At 48.3% G+C, this 20,964-nt stretch overlaps 1 protein-coding gene across 2 annotated transcripts in view; it reads right to left on the bottom strand.

Annotated features, from left to right (window-relative positions):
* Positions 1–20,964, bottom strand: part of NUP93 (nucleoporin 93) — a 175,532-nt gene that overhangs the window by 133,997 nt on the left and 20,571 nt on the right. For both annotated transcript variants that reach the window (XM_075940391.2, XM_006114732.5), the window contains exons 2-3: positions 19,082–19,299; positions 12,357–12,474 (exon numbers count right to left, since the gene is read on the bottom strand). In XM_075940391.2, the coding sequence (XP_075796506.2) occupies positions 12,357–12,474; positions 19,082–19,260 (297 nt within the window). In that variant the 5' untranslated portion in view covers positions 19,261–19,299. The remainder of the gene's footprint in view (positions 1–12,356; positions 12,475–19,081; positions 19,300–20,964) is intronic.

The following is a 20,964-nucleotide window of genomic DNA, read 5'->3' as shown; positions in this document are numbered from 1 at the left end:
GGGGCCACTGACCCACAGAAAAATCAGTTGGGGACCACACAAATGAGAAGCAAAAAAACCACTTCCAAAAAACCCAACCCTCTCTGACATGGCCCCTAACTGAGACATCTTCCCATAGGCCAGATTTACTCTTCTGGGGTTCCAGGGTTAGTGGATTTTGTGGGACCCCTCGGCTCTGGGGTGAGGACAAAAATGAGGGGTTCAATATGCTGGACAGAACTGCCAGTGAGTAGGATAGGGATGGGGGTTCAGGATCTTGGCAAGAGGTGAGAGGCAGGAAGTGGTGAGTGTGCGAGGTCTGGACAGAAGGTGGGCTGTAAGAGGGGGTGAGGGCACAAGGTCTGGATAGGAGGTACGGTACAGGAGCAGGCTGGGACTAAGGTGTCTGGCTAAGGGAGGGGCAAAGGCAAGGGAAGATTGGTGGTGTCTGGCCAGGAAGGAGGATGTAGGAGTAGGCTAGGGGTGCAATGTCTCGGGGGAAGGCAGGGGGAGGGGAAGAGAGCTGGGGTACAGGGAGGATGGGGTCTGGGCATGAAGGGAAGGGGGACACTTACTTGCCTTCACATTCTGCACCGCTCCCAGGTATTACACTCTAGGCACAGCCTTCCACTGCTTCCATGCAGCATGTCTACACGCTGCTGTTCCCCCAGCTGGGGGAGGGGTAGCCATAGTGTGCAGAGCCATGTGTGGCTCTACTTCCCCATGAGCCCGATGGCACAGCAAGGCTTGTGATTTTCTCCCTGCCTCCAGCAGGAAGCCAGTGCTGGCATTCGAACCCCACAGTGGGACATGTATGATTTTAGTTCGTATTTATCTTTACAGATTTCCTTTGACCTAAGGCTACATCTACACTGGAGCTGGAGATGTAAATTCCAGCTCAGGAAAGTGTGTACATGAGAGCTTTGAGCTGTCATGCTAAAAATACAGCGTAACTGTGGCAGCGCAAGTGATCTAGCAGCTTAGTACATACGTAGGATCTCAGACAGGATTGGACTAAGATAGATGCCCATACCATCATGTCTATGCTGCTTTTCGATCAAACCTAGCATGTGCAGGTCTACCTAACCTGGTAACAGGTTACACCTCCAGTTGTTGTGTAGATGGAACCGAATTGTCCTTTCTCTGTTCTCTTTTGTTTGCATTCTCAGACACTGAAGCTTGTTGAGGCTACATTAGGCTCTGCCAATACAGCTATATTATACAGCTGTATTGCAGAGCTCTCTAGTGTGGATGCAGCGTATGCCAAGAGGAGGAGGAGTTTTTGCCACCATAGTAACACCACCTCCCCATTGATCTTAGCTGTGCCAAGAGAAGCCCTTTTCTGTTAGCCTAGCTGTGTCTACACTGAGGGCTTTGCCATGATCGGGGGGCAGGGGGAGTGAAAGTATGGGAGGGGCGGACTGAGGACACAGGCTTCAGCAGTGTTACTGAGCATGCTCAGTACAAGCCAAGCACCAAATGGGGAAGGGGAAGGGGGAGGGAAACTAACCCCATCTTCCTCCTCCTTGCCATATGTATCATCTCTATCCAGGGACTACCAAGGTACTGGAAAACTCTACTTTTTTGGCAGACAACTTAGCAGTTAGCTGCTGTGAGCACTATATCTAATTCCTATATAAAATAAATAACAATAATAATCATTAGACCCACTCAGTTCTAACAATAACATATTATAACATCTAGTAGCAAGTCACTTACGGGACACTGGTTAGCCTTAACATTTTCATATATATTCTTTCTTTGTTACTAACTCTGTGGATAGAGAGAGAGATCCTGTCAGGACTCCTGGGCTCGCTCTCAGCTCTGGAAGGGGAGTGGGATCTAGTGGATTACAGCAAGAGGGTACATATATTTCAGCTCTATATAAGAACATCAGAATGGCCATACTGGGTCAGACCGAAGGTCATTCTAGCCCTGTATCCTTGTCTTCCCACAGTGGCTAATGCTAGGTGCTTCAGAAGGAACAATCAGAAGAGGCAAACATCATAAGCTATCCTGTCACCCATCCCCAGCTTCTGGCAAACAGAAGCTAGGGACCCCATCCCTGCCCATTCTGGCTAGTTGCCATTGATAGACCTATCCTCCTTGAACTTATTTTGTTCTTATCGGAACTCTGTTATAGTTTGGGCATTTCCACCATCCCCTGACAAAGAGGCTGATTGTGAAAAAAATAATGTATTTTGTTTGTTTTAAATCTGCTGCCTATGCTTTTAATAGGGCCATGCTTCTTGTGTTATGCTAGCGAAGAAATAAATAACATTCCCTTATTCTATTTTTCCACAATGTTCATGATTTTCTAAACCTCTAACTTACCCCTATCCTTTAGTCATTTCTTTTCCAAGCTGAAAAGTCCCAGACTTGTTAATCTCTCCTCATATGGAAGCTGTTCCTTACTCCCAATAATTCTGTTGCCCTTTCTGTACCTTTTCCAAATACAATATATCTTTCTTTAGCTGGATTGACCAGATCTGCATACAGTATTCAAGTTGTGGGAATACAATGACTTTATGTTGGGGCAATTTGGCTTTTTTTAAATTATCTATCCTTTCCTAATGATTCCCAATATTCTCTTGGCTTTTTAGTTTTTAAGACTGCCACTGCATATTGAACACGTTTTCAGGGAACTATCCACAATGATTCCAAGGTCTCTTTCTTGAGTGGTAACAGCTATTTTCTCTATATATAGTTTTAAAAGTTTTTCCTGTGGGACAACAGAGATGTTATCACGTCACTCTGCCACCCACCTGCCTCCTCCCTCTCTCCTCCTCCAGCTTGAGCCCAACTTTGCTGCTTCCCCTCACCACTTGGAATTGCTATTATAAACCAAGCCCCTACTGCCCTTCCTCCACCACCACCCCACAGGGCTTTCAAAGCCAAGAAATATGGCACAGTTGCCAGCAGACCCCACATTGCAGCCATGACAACTGGGTGGTGGTGGTGCAGTGCTCAAGACAGCAGCCCTGGGACAGACACTAGGAGCGGGGCTCCCACCCCAGCTTATGTGCCAGCAGCAGGCTCTTGGGGGCTCCCACACCGCCAGGCCGGCTGTCCCCATGGACACTCACCCCCTCCCAGCAGCTGCACTTACCCCGATTGTGTATTACTTTGCACTTAACACTGAATTCCATCTGCCTTTGTGTTAACCAATCACCCAATTTTGTGAATTCCCTTTGTAGCTCTTTGCAGTCAGCTTTGAATTGGTCCCTGTTCACCCCTTTTTCAAGAACATTTGTAAATTTAACACAGTAATCCAAATGCAAATCCCAGCAGCACAACAGTCATTCCTACTCTTTTCCCCCGCCCCCCACATCTTTTAAGTGGAGTATCCAGCAATGTTTTCATAATGATCTAACAATCCTTTAAGTGCCTGAAAGCCCGGCCTTTTGTTATTCTTAATCACCTGCCCGGAAGGCAAAACTAGGAGCAGCTCAAACTCTGTTGCATTTAAGAATTGCCTTTGGAGTCAGGGCATGCAGCTTTAGGCAAATCTCAGTATCAAATCCAGGGGGTTCAAATTCAGGGGGGCTACTGCCCCCCAAGTCCCTATAATGGTGCCTTTTCCCAGTACAAGCTGGTCCCCGAATTGCAAACGGTCAACTTACGACCGAAGCTGTCGTAAAGGGCGGACCCCGAGTTATGAACGCGATCTACGCTTATGAACAGCGTGGTCGCGTGTAACTCTATGGGGTCCGACTTACAAACGAACCGAGTTACGACCAATTGCTTGGTCCGTATCTGGTTCGTAAGCTGGGAAGAGGCTGTACTCCACCTTGGACAGTAGCCAGTACCAGCTACTTCAGATAATGTGCAGTAATCAGAGGACCTAACCTGTCCACTGGGAAAGTTTCCTTCTGACCCTCTATAATGACAGGGTGGTCTGCCCTTATAAGGGATGGAAGCCAGGACTCTTCAATAATCAGATCCAGCTGAGAAGGAGTCATGGGATTCATGTAAAAGGCTAAAAGCACTCAGTTAAGGAGAGCAGTGGGAAACTCTGTAGATCCTGTATGGCTGAGGCTGGAGCAGAAGAAAAACATCAATGAAAAAGCTTCTAGGACTCTGTAGCCTGCTTTGGTCAGGAAAATAACCATTTGTTACTTTATGTGCTTTATACAATGAAACCAGACTATCCAATCTAATTGGGACTGGGGCCAGATTGGATCATCAAAATCCAGATAATCAGAAAACCAGGCAAGGCTCCAGCTGCCAGTCCCAGCACCTGTTCAATTAATAGAGAGAGCTGGGTAACGGATGCTCGGACAAACGGGATTCTGTTGCATTTGAAAAAGAAAACTGCTCTGTGAGCATGGCCAAACTTGTGAATGTGGCTTTAAGCTAGGCTGGGGAGACAGGTCAGCAGTAGAGATTGGCTTAAATCCTGAAGCACGAGGGCTCCTGGATGTCCTTAATCTTATATTTTATACACACACAGATTTACTTGGTGTTGCTCGGGTATGTAACTTAAGAAATGATTGGTTGGGTTTTGTTGGGAATTAAAAGGAAGGGCAGCACAGAGGGAGGAAAGGAGGGCATGGCATGGCCCCATGAAGAGTCACACAGGGGAGTAGGGGGAGGAAGAAGGAGGGCATCCCTAGGCCCTGTGAGGAGTTGTGGGGGAAGGGGAGGGGGGAATCCTCAGGCCCTGTGAGGAGGCATGGGGGAAGGGAAAAGAGGGAGAGAATCACTAGGCCCCGTAGGAGTGTGTCAGCAATAGGTGGGATCTGAGGAATTCCATAGCAGGCCCCATAGCAGGGTGGGGATCTTTACCCATAGAAGGTGGTCTGGCCTGTTCCCAGCTGGTCAGTCTCATGATGGTGTGGCTGTCCCCAGTGTTCACTCTGCAGTATCGAGTCCCTGCTCGCTGTCCCCAGTGGGGAGTGTGAGGATCGCGTCCCTCCTTTCTCTGCCCCTCCTTTTCTATGATGGGGGGGGGAGAAGCCCATTTCTCACCACTTCCCATGTTTCCAGCACAACCAAACCCTGACCTTGGTTTAAGTTATGGTAAGAGGAAACTGCCTGCCAAATTTGGTGGCCCTAGCTGTTCCCATTTAGGAGGAGTTCTTGCACAAACAGATGGATAGACAGACATTTTGTTTCACACACACACACACACACACACACACACACACACACACACACACACACACACACACACACACACACACAGAGTCAGTCCCCGGGTTACGTACAAGATAGGGACTGTAGGTTTGTTCTTAAGTTGAATCTGTATGTAAGTCGGAACTGGCGTCCAGATTCAGCCGCTGCTGAAACTGACCGCCAGTTCTGACTTACATACAGATTCAACTTAAGAACCCCAAGTCAGCTGCTGCTGAAACTGATCAGCCACTGATTCCAGGAAGCCCGGGGCAGAGCAACTGGGCCTCGGGCTTCCTGTAGTCAGCCGCTGGTCAGTTTCAGCAACGGCTGACTTGGGGACTTGGGGACGCCTGGGGCAGAGCAGCTGGGGTGCTGCTGGGTTGCTCCAGTAGCGCGGCTCCTCGGCGCTACTGGACCAACCCAGCAGCACCCCAGCTGCTCTGCCCCAGGCATCCTGATTCAGCCGCTGCTGAAACTGACCAGCTGCAGCTGGGGTGCTGCAGGGTTGGTCCAGTAGTGCCCAGAGCGGCGCTGCGGGACCAACCGGCAGCGCCCCAGCTGCTCTGCCCCAGGGTCCACAACAAAAGCCTGGTCTGCTGGGGGGGTACACTAGCTGCGTCCCCTCTCCCCCAGCAGACCAGGGACATGGGGAGCAAAGCCGCAGCGTGGGACCCGCTTTGCTCCCGGTGCCCCTGGTCTGCTGGAGACGGTCCCCAGCAGACCAGGGGCACCGGGAGCAGCTTTTCTCGCCCCGGAGGTCGAGGTGGCTGACCGCTGCCTTCGAGCTCCGGGGTGAGAAAGCCCCGTTCGTAAGTGCGGATCCGATGTAAGTCAGATCCGCGTTAAGTCGGGGACTGCCTGTATCCCCGTCTGTCTACTGGCCTGCGAGTCTACTTATACAAGAACTCCTTCTAAACAGTGAGGGCTAGGACCAACAAATTTGGTAGGCAGCTTCCATTTATCCTAACAAAGCAAGGCAAGGGTTTGCTTGTGCCAGGAAAATGGGAAGTTTTCCATAATATGGAAATGAAGGGGGCTGATCAGAGGACAGCTATACTACAAAGAGCCCACTGGAGCAGCCACACCAGCAAGAGTGGCCAGCTGGGAAAAGGGTTCCCCACACTGCCAGCTACTAAACTGGGTAAGTGGACCTCCTGGCCTAAACAGTGCCGGGGGGGAGTGAGGGGGAGCCCTCCTGCCATTGCTGCCCTCCCCCTCGGACTACTCCCAGGACCAACAGTTCAGGCCAACCCCAACCCAGGAGAGCGTCCACCAACAGAAGTTGGGGATAGGAACTGAACCCTGACCTCCATTCAAGGAGACACACCCATCCAGAGGAGAAGTTGGGAACCACAACCTGGCCCTGGACCAGCTGCAGGGCAGAGGGGGGCTTCTGGAGGTTGAAGGCCAGCCCTCAGAGCCCTCCTCCCCCCCGGACCAACTGCAGGACGGGGAGTCAGCGAGAGGCCAGAGATGGCCTCCAGAACCCTATCATCCCACCTGGACACACTCAAGGGCAGGAGTGGGGTCTGCTGGAGGTGGTGCTGGCCCACGGACAAGCTGGAAGCCAGCAGCAGCCTCCACTGCCCCAGCAGAAACCGCCAGCAGGAACAGCACCACCCTTACTACCATGGGCAGCCCCAGTAAGTTCCTCCCCCAGCCTCCCAGCCCTGACTCTTGCACCCCTACCCTGTGACGGACCGGACCAGGTCCGGGCAACATTGAGGGTGTCAGCTCAGGACGAAATGCTCAAACCAGGGCTACTTACAGCCCACAACTGGAGTCCTTTCCCATATAGGCCACAAACCAGTCACACAGAGCACTTCAGCTGCCAATCTGGCCTTCAGGAAGCCTCACAAGCAAAACCCCTCGGACACGCCACCGTTCCCTGTGCCACAGTCAAATACAGACCTTACACACAGGTGAGAGGTTATATAAAATCCAATCTCACCAACTCCAAACAGATCCTCCTGGTCCCAAAGAACCAACCACAGTCCCAGGGCAATTTACACTTTAGATCTTACCCACAAGAGCACGCTGGGCCAGTCCTTTAGAATCTAAAATCTAAAGGTTTATTAATAAAAGAAAAAAAAAGGTTGAGAGTGAGATTGTTAAGGAGAATACATTACATACATCAGTCACCAAGTGCTTGATGCAGGCTTTCAGCAGAGATGTTACAAACTACCAGCTTAAAAGTCTCTGGTGTACCTCCTGTATCAGAACAGGTCAGCAAATCCTTCCCGGAGCTCTGTCCCCAGCAAAGATACATCTGGAATCAGAAGCAGGATTGAAGACAAGATGGAGATGCCCTCATGGCACTTCTATATTCCTGGTGTCTCCCAAATTGGAGCTCGTTACATGATCAAGTGACCTGTCTGTGTTTCACATGCAAGTAGCCATGAGACACTGGCTGGTTTGCAGGCTTCCAGATACATTCCTCAGGTGTGTATTGGCCACTCTGACAGTCATTGTCCATGGAGCAGTGCTAGTCAGCACAGCCATTCACTGAACAATCCTTCCCCACAATACACAGTCCAGGCCCATTGCTCGAGCCTTAATCAGGGAGAGGAGCTATCAGGCAGTCCAGGGATTTATAAAGGAGTGAGTCAGCGACCGGGGAACTTGCTAACAGGGAGTTTGGAGAGGGAGTTCAGAAGGAGAGTGGAAAGGGCATGAGAGACACTCGCCATTCTTTAAAATCTTTTCACAGCACTCCCGCCCTTCAAGGAGGCGTTTAATAATCTGAGGAATCTCTCAAAAGGAATGCAGGTATGGACGATGATAGGTCGGCTGTTGTTACCTGCACAGCATGTGCAATGTTTGTCTTCCTCCTGGAAAAAAGAAGGGATTTCATCTGCACTAAGTGCAAACTGGTCGCCATTTTGGAAGAAAAAATTAGAGGATTTGAGGCCCAAGTATTGACCCTACGTTCCATCAGAGAAGATGAAGACTTCCTCGATAGAAGGCAGCGTTTAATCCTGCAGGCACAGCAGGCTGAAGAGCCAGTGAGGGCAGTGCAGGACAAGGAAGAGAACTGGCAGCATGTAACCTCTAGAAGAAGGCAGCGGCCAACTCAGGTATCCCCCATTCCTGTAGAGGTAAGTAACTGCTTTCAGGCTCTCTCCACAGGCATTGCAGTGGAGAATGCTTTGGCAGAGACATCTTAGGGAAGAAATCAGAAGGGACCACCATCTACCGGAAGGCATGGCTTGCGTAGTCCTACGGATGGAGGTTCCTTGGCCACCACCCCCGAAAGGCGACGACAGGTGGTGTGGTGGTCGGGGACTCCCTCCTAAAAGGGACTGAGTCATCCATCTGACATCCAGACTTGCAATCTCGAGAAGCATGCTGCTTACCAGGACCTTGCATTCAGGATGCGACCAAGAGTCTTCCAAAAGTGATTAAACCTTCGGATCACTACCCCTTCCTGCTTCTCCATGTAGGAACTAATGATACAGCCAAGAATGACCTTGAGTGAGTCACAGCAGATTATGTAGCACTGGGAAGAAGGATCAAGGAATTTGAAGTGCAAGGGGTTTCTCGTCCATCCTCCCTGTTGAAGGAAAAGGTCTGGGTAGGGATCATCGAATTGAGGAAGTAAATGTGTGGTTGCACAGGTGGTGTCGGAGAGAGGACTTTGGTTTCTTCAATCATGGGACACTGTTCCAAGCATGGGGATTGTTGGGAAGAGATGGGATCCACCTAACGAAGAGAGGAAAGAACATCTTCGCAGGCAGGCTTGCAAACCTAGCAAGGAGTGCTTTAAAGTAGGCTCATTGGGGGACAGCGACCAAAGCCTTGAGGTAAGTGAGGAAGTCGGATACCGGGAAGAAACACAAGAAGCAACAAGCAACAAGGAAGGACTCCTGATTCCGATGGAAAAGATAGGGCAATCAACTGGTTATCTAAGGTGTTTGTACACCAATGCGAGAAGCCTGGGAAACAAACAGGAAGAATTAGAAGCCCGGGCCCAGTCAAAGAATTATGATTTGATTGGAATAATAGAGACTTGGTGGGATGACTTGCATGACTCGAGTACTGTCAAGGAATGGTATAAACTGTTCAGGAAGAACAGGAGGGGGAGAAAAGAGAGCAGTATGATTGGTCAGTATATGTAGAGAGAAAAGCCTGTTGAGAGTCTGTGGGTTAAGTTTAGACGTGGAAGCAAAAGGGGTGATGATGTGGTTGGTGTCTGCCGGATCAGGTGGTAAATGAGGATTTCTTCAGACAACTGAGAGAAGCTTCCAGATCACAGGCCCTAGTACTCATGGGGGACTTCAAGCACCCTGACATCTGTTGGGAGACCAGTACAGCAGTACACAGACAATCCAGGAAGTTTTTGGAGAATGTTGGGAATAACTTCCTTGTACAAGTTATGAAGGAACTGATCAGAGGCCATGCACAGCTTGACCTGCTACTCAAACAGGGAGGAACTAGTAGAGGAAGTAGAAGAGGGTGACAACCTGGGAAGCAGTGATCATGAGATGGTAGATTTCAGGATCCTGACCGAAGGAAGAAAGGAGAGTAAAATACACACTCAGGACTTCAGAAAAACAGACATTGACTCCCTCAGAAAACTGATGGGCAGGATTCTCTGGAATGCTTCCATGAAGGGGAAGGAGTCTAGACAGCTGGCCGTATTTTAAAGAAGCCTTATTAAAGGCACAGGAAGAAACCATCCCGATGCGCAGTAAGAAAAGCAAATATGGTAGGCAACCAGATTGGCTTACTGGGGACATTCTTGGTGAGCTTAAACACAAAAAGGAAGTTTACAAGAAGTGGAAACTTGGTCAGATGACTAGGGAGGAGTATAAATATATTGCTCGAGAATGCCGGGGAGTTATCAGGAAAGCAAATGCGCAATTGGAATTGAAGCTAGCAAGGGATGCGAAGGATAACAAAGGATTCTACAGGCATGTTAGCAATAAAAGGGTGATCAGAGAGGGTGTAGGGACCTTATTGGATGAGGGAGGTAACCTAGTGACAGAGGATGTGGGAAAAGCTGAAGTACTCAATGCTTTCTTTCCCTCTGTCTTCACGGACAAGTTCAGCTCCCAGACTACAGGCAGTCCCCGACTTACACGGATCCGACTTATGTCGGATCCGCACTTACGAACGGGGCTTTTCTGGCCCCGGAGCTCACGGGCGGCGGGTCGCCACCCGTATCCTCCGGGGCGAGAAAAGCTTCTCCCGGTCTCCCTGGTCTGCTGGTGGAAACCAGCAGACCAGGGAGATGGGGAGCAAAGCCTCGGAGCACGCCAGCAGTGGGACAGCCGTGGCGCGCCTGGACTGTCCCGCTGCCCGCGTGCTCTGCGGCTTTGCTCCGCGTCTCCCAGGTCAGCAGACCAGGGAGACGGAGCAAAGCCGTGGAGGACTTGGGCAGTCCCGCCACCCCCGTCTCCCTGGTCTGCTGGGGGGGGGAGTGGTGCAGCTAGTGCTCCCCCCTCCCCCCTACAGACCAGGCTTTTCTTGCCTACCCCTGGGGTAGAGCAGCTGGGAGCTGCCGGGTTGGTACCGCAGCGCTGCTCCGGACCAACCCAGCAGCACCCCAGCTGCTCTGCCCCAGGCGTCCTGATTCAGCCGCTGCTGGTCAGTTTCAGCAGCGGCTGAATCAGGACGCCTGGGGCAGAGCAGCTGGGGTGCTGCTGGGTTGCTCCAGTAGCGCCAAGGAGCCGCGCTACTGGAGCAACCCAGCAGCACCCCAGCTGCTCTGCCCCAGGCGTCCCCAAGTCAGCTGCTGCTGAAACTGACCAGCGGCTGACTACAGGAAGCCCGAGGCAGAGTTGCTCTGCCCCAGGCTTCCTGGAATCAGCCGCTGGTCAGTTTCAGCAGCAGCTGTCTTGGGGACGCCTGGGGTTCTTAAGTTGAATCTGTATGTAAGTCAGAACTGGCATCCAGATTCAGCCGTGGTTGAAACTGATCAGTTCCAGCAGCGGACACCAGTTCCGACTTACATACAGATTCAACTTAAGAACAAACCTACAGTCCCTATCTTGTACGTAACCCGGGGACTTCCTGTACTGCACTAGGCAATGCAGTATGGGAAGGAGGTGGACAGCCCTTGGTGGGGAAAGAACAACTTAGGAACTATTTAGAAAAGCTAAACATACACAAATCCATGGGCCCAGATTTAATGCATCCGAAGGTACTGAGGGAGTTGGCAAATGTCATTGTGGAGCCTTTGGACATTATCATGCTTCCTTGCACTGCTGTTCCCCCAGCCGGAGCAGGGGGAAGGGAAGCAGCAGTACATGCAGCTGTTTCTTCCTGGGAGCCAGATCCAGCGGGGAGGCTCGGGCTCCTCCCCACCCCCACAGGAAGCCAATGCTGGTGCTCCAATCTCGCGGGGGGCTGCAAGACTGGAGCGCCAGCACAGGCTCCCTGCTGGAAAGGAATGAGATGGTGGGGGGGCTGAGCTGAAGCTGCAAAAGAGCCACATCTGGCTCCCTACTCAGCCATAATTTGCCTTGGTAGCCAGAGGTTGCCAACCCCTGCTTTAACTCATTAAATAACGGTAAGACAAACGAGATTTTCTAATAACTTACAGATCCTTAGCTAACAAGCTCTTAACTAAGTCATTAACCCAACAACTTTCTTCTTGGTGCTGGAAAGAGCAATATTATTAAAAAGTTAGTTTAATAACACAAACAACTGATAAGGTGAAAATGAGACCACATCAAAACAAGTCACATTTAAAACTATCAAACTAGTAGGATGCTGATGACTATATGCTGTAAAAGTGATTTACAGCAAAAACAGATAATAAACTACACCTAATTATGGTCAAAAGCAGGAAATGTGGCCTGTGTGAAACATTGTCCAATTGATGAACTCAATCACAAGATCCACAATACAGAGCATAAGTTTGTAAGGAAAAGGCTGCTCACTGCCCATGTTCTTTGAATCAAGCTGGCTTGACCGAGAAAAAGAGCTGTTCCGAAACCCAGTCACTTTAAATCACTGAATTAATCACCATGGTTCATCCACTCAAACACAAGAAAAGTCTAAAGACTGGAAAGACGTGGCAGCCCATTACAATCCAATTTTGCAAACAAAGGCCTACCGCCTCAACCAAAACCTAACCCCAAAATCTTTCAGGGTAGGTTTCTGACTGCATGAAATTATTTTCTTTGTGGTTCACCTTACCAGGAAACCACACACAAGAAAAGAAAAATTCTATCAACTAATCGATTAGTAAAATAATCTCATTTTAACATCCCTAGTCCAGAGGAGCTGAGATTGTCACAGACTGCCCTTACCTGTATATCAGTGTCCTTCACAGGCTCTAGAGGCTCAAATGTAGTGGCTGCACTAAGACTCTCCAATCGCTGAGAGATATGGGATATGTCAAGTCCTCTGGACCCAAGAAGAACAGATCTATATGGGGGAAAGGGAGAAAACTGAAATTAAACCAATAAGATTACTTTTATTGGCTCTGAAAAAAAAATCTGCATTACAAATATTTGGACTGTAGATGTATAGAGAAGGTTTCTCTTCTGACATCACTGTATCATTTATAACATCCAGTATTATCCGTCCTGAAAGAATGTAAAGAGAAAATAGGCTCTCCCTTGCAAAACGAATACTGTTCTCATTGCAGTACCATACAGCTGTCAAATGTTTCCATTCATAAAAATTCTAGAACAGAATACTGCCCTCTTGGATTTAAATGTTTGGAGTTAGCTCTCAGAAGATGAGTACGTTAGTCACTTACCAAAAATTCAAAGTTCCAGCATTTTTTCTATTAAGCTTCTGAGTGGGGAAGAAAATCACTTACCAGTACGGATGTTCGTGTTAGGAATGTTAAATATCAAGTAACTGACTAATCAAACAGTCGATGCATTTTGCATCGACTATTTGGTAGGTCGATAGGGTGCCTTCACCTTTGTAGTGTAGCAACAGCCCTAGGTTGTTGCTACATTTCAAAGGTGAAAGCACCACGTAGAGCATGGGATCAGCTGGGGAATGTCCCCGGGGTTCCATGCGACACTGCCACTTTGAAACAGTGGAGAGCCCGGCGTCAGCCTCTTCATAGCATTTCAAAATGGCAGCCACCCCATGGAGCTCAGGATCAGCTGGCGATTCCCCCACTGACCCCATGCGGCACTGCCACTTTGAAACACCGCGAAGAGCCTGACATCAGGCTCCCCATGGCGTTTCAAAGCGGCAGCGCCACACAGAGCCCCAGGTCAGCAGGGGAGTCACCAGCTGGCCCCAGGCTGCACACAATGTTTCAAAGCAGCAGCACTCCATGGAGCCTAGGGTCTGGCCCCAGGCTCCACATGGTGCTGCCTCTGAAGTATATCCTCCTCTTCCCCCCCCCCACCTCTTTCTGATAGAGGCAGCGAAAGGGGGGCAGCAACTAGTTGACTAGCCCGTCGACTATCCGATAAGCATTTGCTTATCGGATAGTCAACTAGTCGTTCACATCCCTAGTTAGCATATAGTTTTTTAAAATGATTAACTGATAAGCCTAGGTTAATTGGTTAATCATTTAAAGCAGGGGTCTCCAAACTTTTCAGCCCGAGGGCCGCATTAACTATCAAACAGCAGTTCGGGGGCCGACTACACACTTGAGGTCCAAATAAAAAACAAACAATCAAAACATGGATGTTGTTTTTAATTATTTATTTAATATTATTTTATTCAGTTATTATTTAATAACACATTCATACACTACACATGAACACCTGTATTAGTGTGAATGGTGAAATTGTTTCCTGGATGCCAAAATAGCAGACATTTCTGGCTTTAGATTTGTTGTCCCTAACATCAACAGTGACCTGAGATTATCATCGGACAAGTTTGTTCTCAAATTGTTCTTCACGTATTTCATTCTTGAAAATGTTTGTTCACACAGGTATGTTGTTCCAAAGATTGAAAGGTACCTTGATGCAAAAGTTTTGACATTAGGAAAGTCTTCCTTGGGCAAAAACTGGTAAAAACCCACCAGTCCTATTTTGAACTTGTCCCTAAGGAGGTCATTTGCTTGCAACTCAATGACTTCCAGCTGCAGTTCATCTGGGCAACTGGCCACATCTGCTTCAAATGGGTTTTGAAACAATCTCACTTCTTCTGCCTTTGAATCCAAAAAGGTCTCCACGGGCCGGATGAGAGGGCCTCGCGGGCCGCATCCGGCCCCCGGGCCGTAGTTTGGAGACCCCTGATTTAAAGGACTATATGCACACACGCCCTTTGCTGCCTCTGTATCGGGGGGGGACGAGGCTCCCCACGAGTACCAGATTACTCAGTGCCGCCTGACGCACCTCTCACCATGCTGCTGCCTCTGATAGAGAGGCAGCAGCATGGAGGGTAAGGTGGGCAGGCAGGAGCCAGTACATGCGGGAAGCCGCCTCTCAAGATGTCTCCTATCAGAGGCAGCAGTGGCGATGGGGAAGGGCAGCAGTCAATACGTGTGGGGATCCGGCTTTTAAGCTGGCTCTCTACGCGTGCCAGTTCCGCAGAGCTGCCTGCCCCTCTTGCTGCCTCCCACAGAGACAGTGGAGCAGGGGCAGGCAGGAGCTGGTTCTTAGGCTTTTAAGCCGGCTCCCCCCAAAGCACTGGCTTCACTGCATCAGCTTAAAAACCAGCTCCGCTCAGAGATCAGCTGCCTGCCACCCTGTGCTGCTGCCTCTGATACAGAGGTAGCAGCTTGGGGTGGCAGCAGCCCCTGTCCATGTGGGGCCTGAGCTCCCCACAGACAGAGGCTAGGCACACTATTCCTGCCCATTCTGGTTAATAGCCTTCAATGGAGCTATCCTCTGTCAATGAACCTATCTTCCATGAATTTATCTAACTCTTTTTTGAATCCTATTAGAGTCTTGACCTTTGCCACATACTCTGGCAAAGAGTTCCACAGGCTATACATTGTGTGAAAAAATATTTCCTTTTCTTAGTTTTAAACTTGCTGCCTATTAATTTCATTTGGTGACCCCTAGTTCTAACGTAATGGAAACAAGTAAATAACTATTTACTTTCTCCACACCAGTCATGATTTCATAGACCCCTATCATGTCTCCTCTTAGTCTTAGCCTTTCCAAGCCAAAGAGTCCCAGTCTTGTTCATCTCTCCTTATTTGAAAGCCATTCATAGTGGATCACCAGCTAAATAGGCGTAGTCAGTGTAATGCTGTTGCAAAAAAAAGCAAACATTGTTCCGGGATGCATTAACAGGAGTCTTGTAAACAAGACAAGGATGTTGTGAAGACCAGGACTTTAACAGGATTCAAAAAAGAACTAGTTAAATTCCTGGAGTTTAGGTCCATCAATATTTATTAGCGATAATGGGCAGGAATGGTGACCCTAACCTGTTTGTCAAAAGCTGGGAATGTATGACAGGAGAGGGATCACTTGAGGATTACCTGTTCTGTTCACTCCCTACTGGGCATCAGGCATTAGCCACTGTTGGCAGACAGGATGCTGCGCTAGATGGACCTTTGGACTGACCCAATATGGTCATTCTTATGACACGACAAGTCATTATTCCGCTCTACTCCATACTGATTAGGTCTCAATTGGAGTGTTGTGTCCAGTTCTCAGCACCACGTTTCAAGAATAATGTGGACAAATTGAATAAAGTCCAGCAAAAAGCAATAAAAATGATTAAAGATCTAGAAAACATGCCCTATGTGTACGGCCCTACTAAATTCAGGATTCATTATGGTCAATTTCATGGACCTAAGATTTGAAAATTGGAATATTTCACGGTTTCAGATGTTTAAATCTGAAATGTCAGTGTCGTAATTATGGGTATGCCACTATACCCAAGATGCAGACATTTGCCTTCTACCATAACCATTATCTTAATAGGTAACCATTTGGCCTTTGGAACTCCTTGCCTGAGGAGGCTAGGACTATACCAGGGTTTAAAAGAGAACTAGATAAATTCATGGAGGTTAAGTCCATTAATGGCTATTAGCCAGGATGGGTAAGGAATGGTGTCCCCAGCCTCTGTTTGTCAGAGGGTGGAGATGGATGGCAGGAGAGAGATCGCTTGATCATTTCCTGTTGTGTTCACTCCCTCCTCTGGGACACCTGGCATTGGCCACTGTCAGCAGACAGGACACTGGGCTAGATGGACCTTTGTTCTGACCCAATATGGCCATTCTTATGTTCTTATGGTTCTTTAACAGAGTCTTTTGGCCATCAGAGAAAAAAGGATTTAAAATAGACTGAGAGTCATGAAAAACAGAGCTTTAGCCTATAAAAATTCAGAACCCACTTATCAGCCAGCCAGAATGCATTTCTGCCAGAGAACTTCAGTGTAGAAATATGGAATGCAGAAAGAGAAATTTTAACATGAATGGGAATATGGGATGTTCTCCTAAATAAACTAGGAATATCCCATCACAGCTGGTGACTAAGGACAGCCAAGCCCAAAAATATTTATTTACCTCCCAGTGCACAAGTTTCCAATCAGACTTACACTTAATATCCTTAGCTTTTCACTAGTTTTACTGCATCTGAGTTACTGACTTAGTGGCAGAAAAAATTAAAAATTATTTGCCCATTCAATTGATGATGTTAAATTTCTCCTCCAGCTCCACTCAGCTGTTTACCTCCAGGCTCCATGTTAGGAAAAGTGCAAATAGCTAACTGAACATGCTCTTTGGCCAAACTGCATTAGAAGGCACGGCCAGGGTCTGTGCTGTTCATAAGGGAACTATGACAATTTTTCATTTTCTATCTGAAGCTAGAGATGCCAGTCAGCCACCCTCCTCGTCTTCTGACAGGGTCCTATACCAGCGGTTCCCAACCTGAAGTCCGTGGACCCCTGGTGGTCCCCAGCGGTACTACCCGGGTATGTAGAAAGTTTAAAAATAAGCATCGGGCCCACCATTTTTCTTTTTTATCCTTACTTTTCCTTTTCTAGTGAGAGGGGTGGTCTGTGAAATTTTAATAGATTGAAAAGGGGTCCGAATGCTTGAAAAGGTTGGGAACCACTGCCCTTATGCAGTACTATCTAAGTTCTTCACAAAAACCATTAACCCAGTGGTCTCCAACCTTTTTAACCACAAGATCACTTTTTTTTATTAAAGTGCAATGTAAGATCTACCTCAAACCCAAATACCCTTACCTGTCTTCCTTCCCCCCGCCCTTCTCTGAGGCACAGCTCCTGCTCCACCCGTTCTCGGAGGCCTCACCCTGCTTACTCCACCCCTTTCCTCTCCAAACGTCATTCACTTTCACCAGGCTGGGGTAGAGGTGCAGGCTCTGGTCTTGGGCCAAAGGGTTCAGTGTGTGGGAGGGACTCGGGGCTTAGCCCAGGGCGGGGGATTAGGGTCCAGGAGTGGGTTTCAGGGTGCAAGCTCTAGAAAGGAGTTTGGGTTCAGGGGGACTCATGTCTGGGGCAGGATGTTGGGTGCAGGAAGGGGTTTGGGACTGGCACAGGGATTCAGGATGCAAGCTCTGGCTGGGCATCACGTAACTGAGATGGGTTCTGGGTGGTGGAGCCGTGGGGTTACTGTAGGCTCTCTCCTGCCCTGGCCCTGCACCACTCCTGAAAGCAGCTGGTATGTACAGAAAAAGGCTCTATGGCGCCATGTGCTGCTCCTCATCTACAGGCACTGACCCCATAGCTTCTTCTGGCCACGGTTCCCTGTTATTGATCAATGGGAGCTGCAGGAGTGGTATCTGCAGGCAAGGACAGCATGTGGAGATCCCCTGCTCTGCCTTTCTCAGGGGCTGCTGGGATATGCCAACCACCTCCAGCAACAACAATTACCACAGGGATAATGGCTCCAACCACGACAGGTTTGGCATTTTAGAACTCACTACTCAAAGAATGAAATGTAAGCATAAGGGAGAAATGAAAATGATGAAATGCACAGACCAGTCAAAACCCAAAAAGAATACACTGTGCAAGCAGTAAAATAGTAACAACAATGCACATGTGTGTTGGGTTCGGAGATGAGAGTAAAGGTAACGTGTGTTTGTGAGAGTGGCAGAGATTTGCATTGCCAAGCTCCCTCCATCCCCAGCTCTCTGTGTGGAGGCAGGGTACAGGAGTGGGGGGAGGATGGACACCCTGGCATCAGGAGCACCCGCCCCTCTCCCTACCACACTCTGCACAGCAAGCAGGAGGCTCCCAGGGTGACAGCTCTAAGGCAGTGAGGAGGAGCAGCATCACAGTGGGGGAAGGGGCAATCGAAGTGCTGGCGCTTGATAGTTTCCAGGACAAAGCAGTGAGGATCACCTGTCAGAGGCTCCAAAGATCTACTGGTTGGTGACCACTGCATTAACCTATTATCCCCAAAACTCCCTTGTGATGCAGGGCAGTGTCATTATCCTAATTTTACAAAGGCGTAGAGAGCTTAAGTAACTTGCCCTTCCTTAGTTGCAGAACCAGGAATAGAACCCACATCTCCTGAGTACCAGTCCAACATTTGATCCACAAGACCATATTCCCTCCCTATTTTAAATGTGCTGTTCAGAGTAGCTTAACACCCTGTTCTCAGGCAATCACAGGTAGCAGAAGATCAGGGGTGGTATGGGGTTAGGTTGGGACAAATTGCATTCTTTTAATCAATCAAATTTAAGATGTAGCCTGTCCCTGTGCAAAAAACCTGGTCTGGATTTATGTCTGGGAAATCCATAGGCAAACTAAACATGAAGCAGGTCTTTATAAAGTCAGGATTATTGACAGTCTTTTTGTGTATGTTCTGATTCCCTGTAGGTAGACACACAAAAGCAGGACTGAGGGATATCAAGTCACATGTTATAAACAGACGCACATTAAAGGTAAGAGACTGTTGGTGAGATTAATCATACCTATCAAATTACCACCACTGAAAGCAGTATGTGTATAGCACAAACAGGAGATGTGTAGACCTTTACAGACATAGGAGCTTCTTCCCAAAGTAGTTCACAGCTCCATTATAAGATCTTTAAATATGTTAGATTTTCATGAGGAATTAAATGAGCTAATAGGCTGTCTCTTCAGCACTGCTATCTCTAAAGAGAGTCCTGAAAACTCAAGTACTTACGCCTTGACATCTGCAGTTTCCTGCGATGTGCGGGTCAGAGTCCGGGACCGCAGACGCTCTCCAGCCTGCTGGATCTCCTGCAGGTTGCGTTCTACATGAGGAAGTTCAGAGATTCCCTCTGTCTCAGCTGCAAGCTGTTCCGCCTGCTGGAGAAGTTCTCCAAATCCTTCAATGTCCATGTGCAAAGCAGTTCCTATACAAGACGTGCACAGAAACCCCTGGGAGGGAGGGGGAGAGAGAGAGACTCATTTCCCTTCTCTTGATACATCTTCCACATCAAAATGCTGTGAATGAGACACATCCACTCTGACTTGACAAGTAGCTTCTTTTGCTGTTTATATATATCTCCCTTCCTCTGTAATTTCCACTCCAACTCATCTGATGAAGTGGGTTTTACCCCTGAAAGTTTATGCGCTAATAAATCTGTTAGTCTCTAAGACAGGGGTGGAGAACCATTTTTGGGTTGGGGGCCACTGACCCACGCAAAAAAAAAAATTAGTCAGGGGCCGCACACAAGAAAGAAACAAAAAACACAACCCTCACTGACGTGGCCCCCAACTGAGAAGGAGAAAGACACTCCCCACATTGCCCTCACACACCAGAGTTTAGGGAGGCCTAGCCTAGTAGATTGTGTTCTCCAGCCCCATGGTGGGGCGGTGGGGCTGAAGCACCAGCGTGGGCTCCCCAATGCTGGAGAGGCCCTGAGCCTCGGAGGCCAGGTCCAGGCAAGCCAGGGCCTGAGGTTCCCCAACCCTGCTCTAAGGGCATGCCTACATTACATGGAAGATCAACACCACAGCAGTCGATCTTCTGGGGTTCAATTTAGCAACTCTAGTATAGACCCATTACATTGAACTCAAAGGGCACCCCCCCATCAGCACTGATACCCTTCTCCTCCTGAGGAGTAAGGGAAGTGGATGGGAACATTTGCTGTGTGGACAGTGCAGAAACGCGATGTAAGATACATTGACTCCAGCTATGTAATTTGCATAGCTGAAATTGCGTATCTTACTTTGACCTTTCTATGTCGTGTAGAGCAGGCCTAAGGTGCCACAGGACTCCTTGTTGTTTCTGAAGATACAGACTAACATAGCATAACACCCTAGGAGATTTTTGACAAAATAAGTAAAAGATCCCTCATTGATTCCAATAACACCTGTTCCCAGGGGCAAAAACTGGTTGTTGAGTTCAGAATAACCAATCACACTACAGATCATCCCCAAACTACTGCAAATCTTAAGGATATTTAAAGTAGTCTTTTAAGATAGGCAATTGCCTAGTAGATATGGGGTTATTAGTTCAGGTTTATGACCTTAAAACACATCAAATGGAGTACAATGGTTAATTCAAATATATGGGGGTGGAAGTGATCAGAAGGTACAATTGCCCAAGGTAAGGATTTGGTATTAATTAAGTCTTAAGTTTAAACTACTTCCGTTTCAACCTGCATATATTGTCTTTTTTATTTTACTCTTTCAGAAAAGCATATAAAGACATGTATCACTAAGTATATAGATAGGAAAAATATGAACAGGCTGTTCCATCTTGAAGGCAGATAGCCTTCCCTCACTGCACATGGGAAACTTTCATTAGTGTTAATGAGAGTTACGTACATACACTGAAGTAGAATTTATCATTTGGAGGAAGTGGACAGTATAAAGTGAGTCTTTAACAAACAGGCTGTAACTGATGGGGTCACTGCAGTATGGATGTTAAAATGCATCTCTTTGGGTAAACTTGTAACTGCTGAAAAATTTCAGTGGTTACACATTTACTCATGGGAGGGACAGCTCCCTGGGAGCTGATGTGCAGGAGGCAAGGGGGGAGCAAGCAAATCCGCAGGAGTCGGTACACCCAGGGAGCCAGTTACAGAACAGTAACTG

The sequence above is a fragment of the Pelodiscus sinensis genome, chromosome 12, assembly GCF_052426305.1.
Source record: "Pelodiscus sinensis isolate ZL-2025 chromosome 12, ASM5242630v1, whole genome shotgun sequence".
Taxonomy (NCBI): Eukaryota; Metazoa; Chordata; order Testudines; family Trionychidae; genus Pelodiscus; species Pelodiscus sinensis.
The sequence above is the reverse complement of the archived record's forward strand: the minus strand, read 5'-3'. Positions and strand labels throughout refer to the sequence as shown.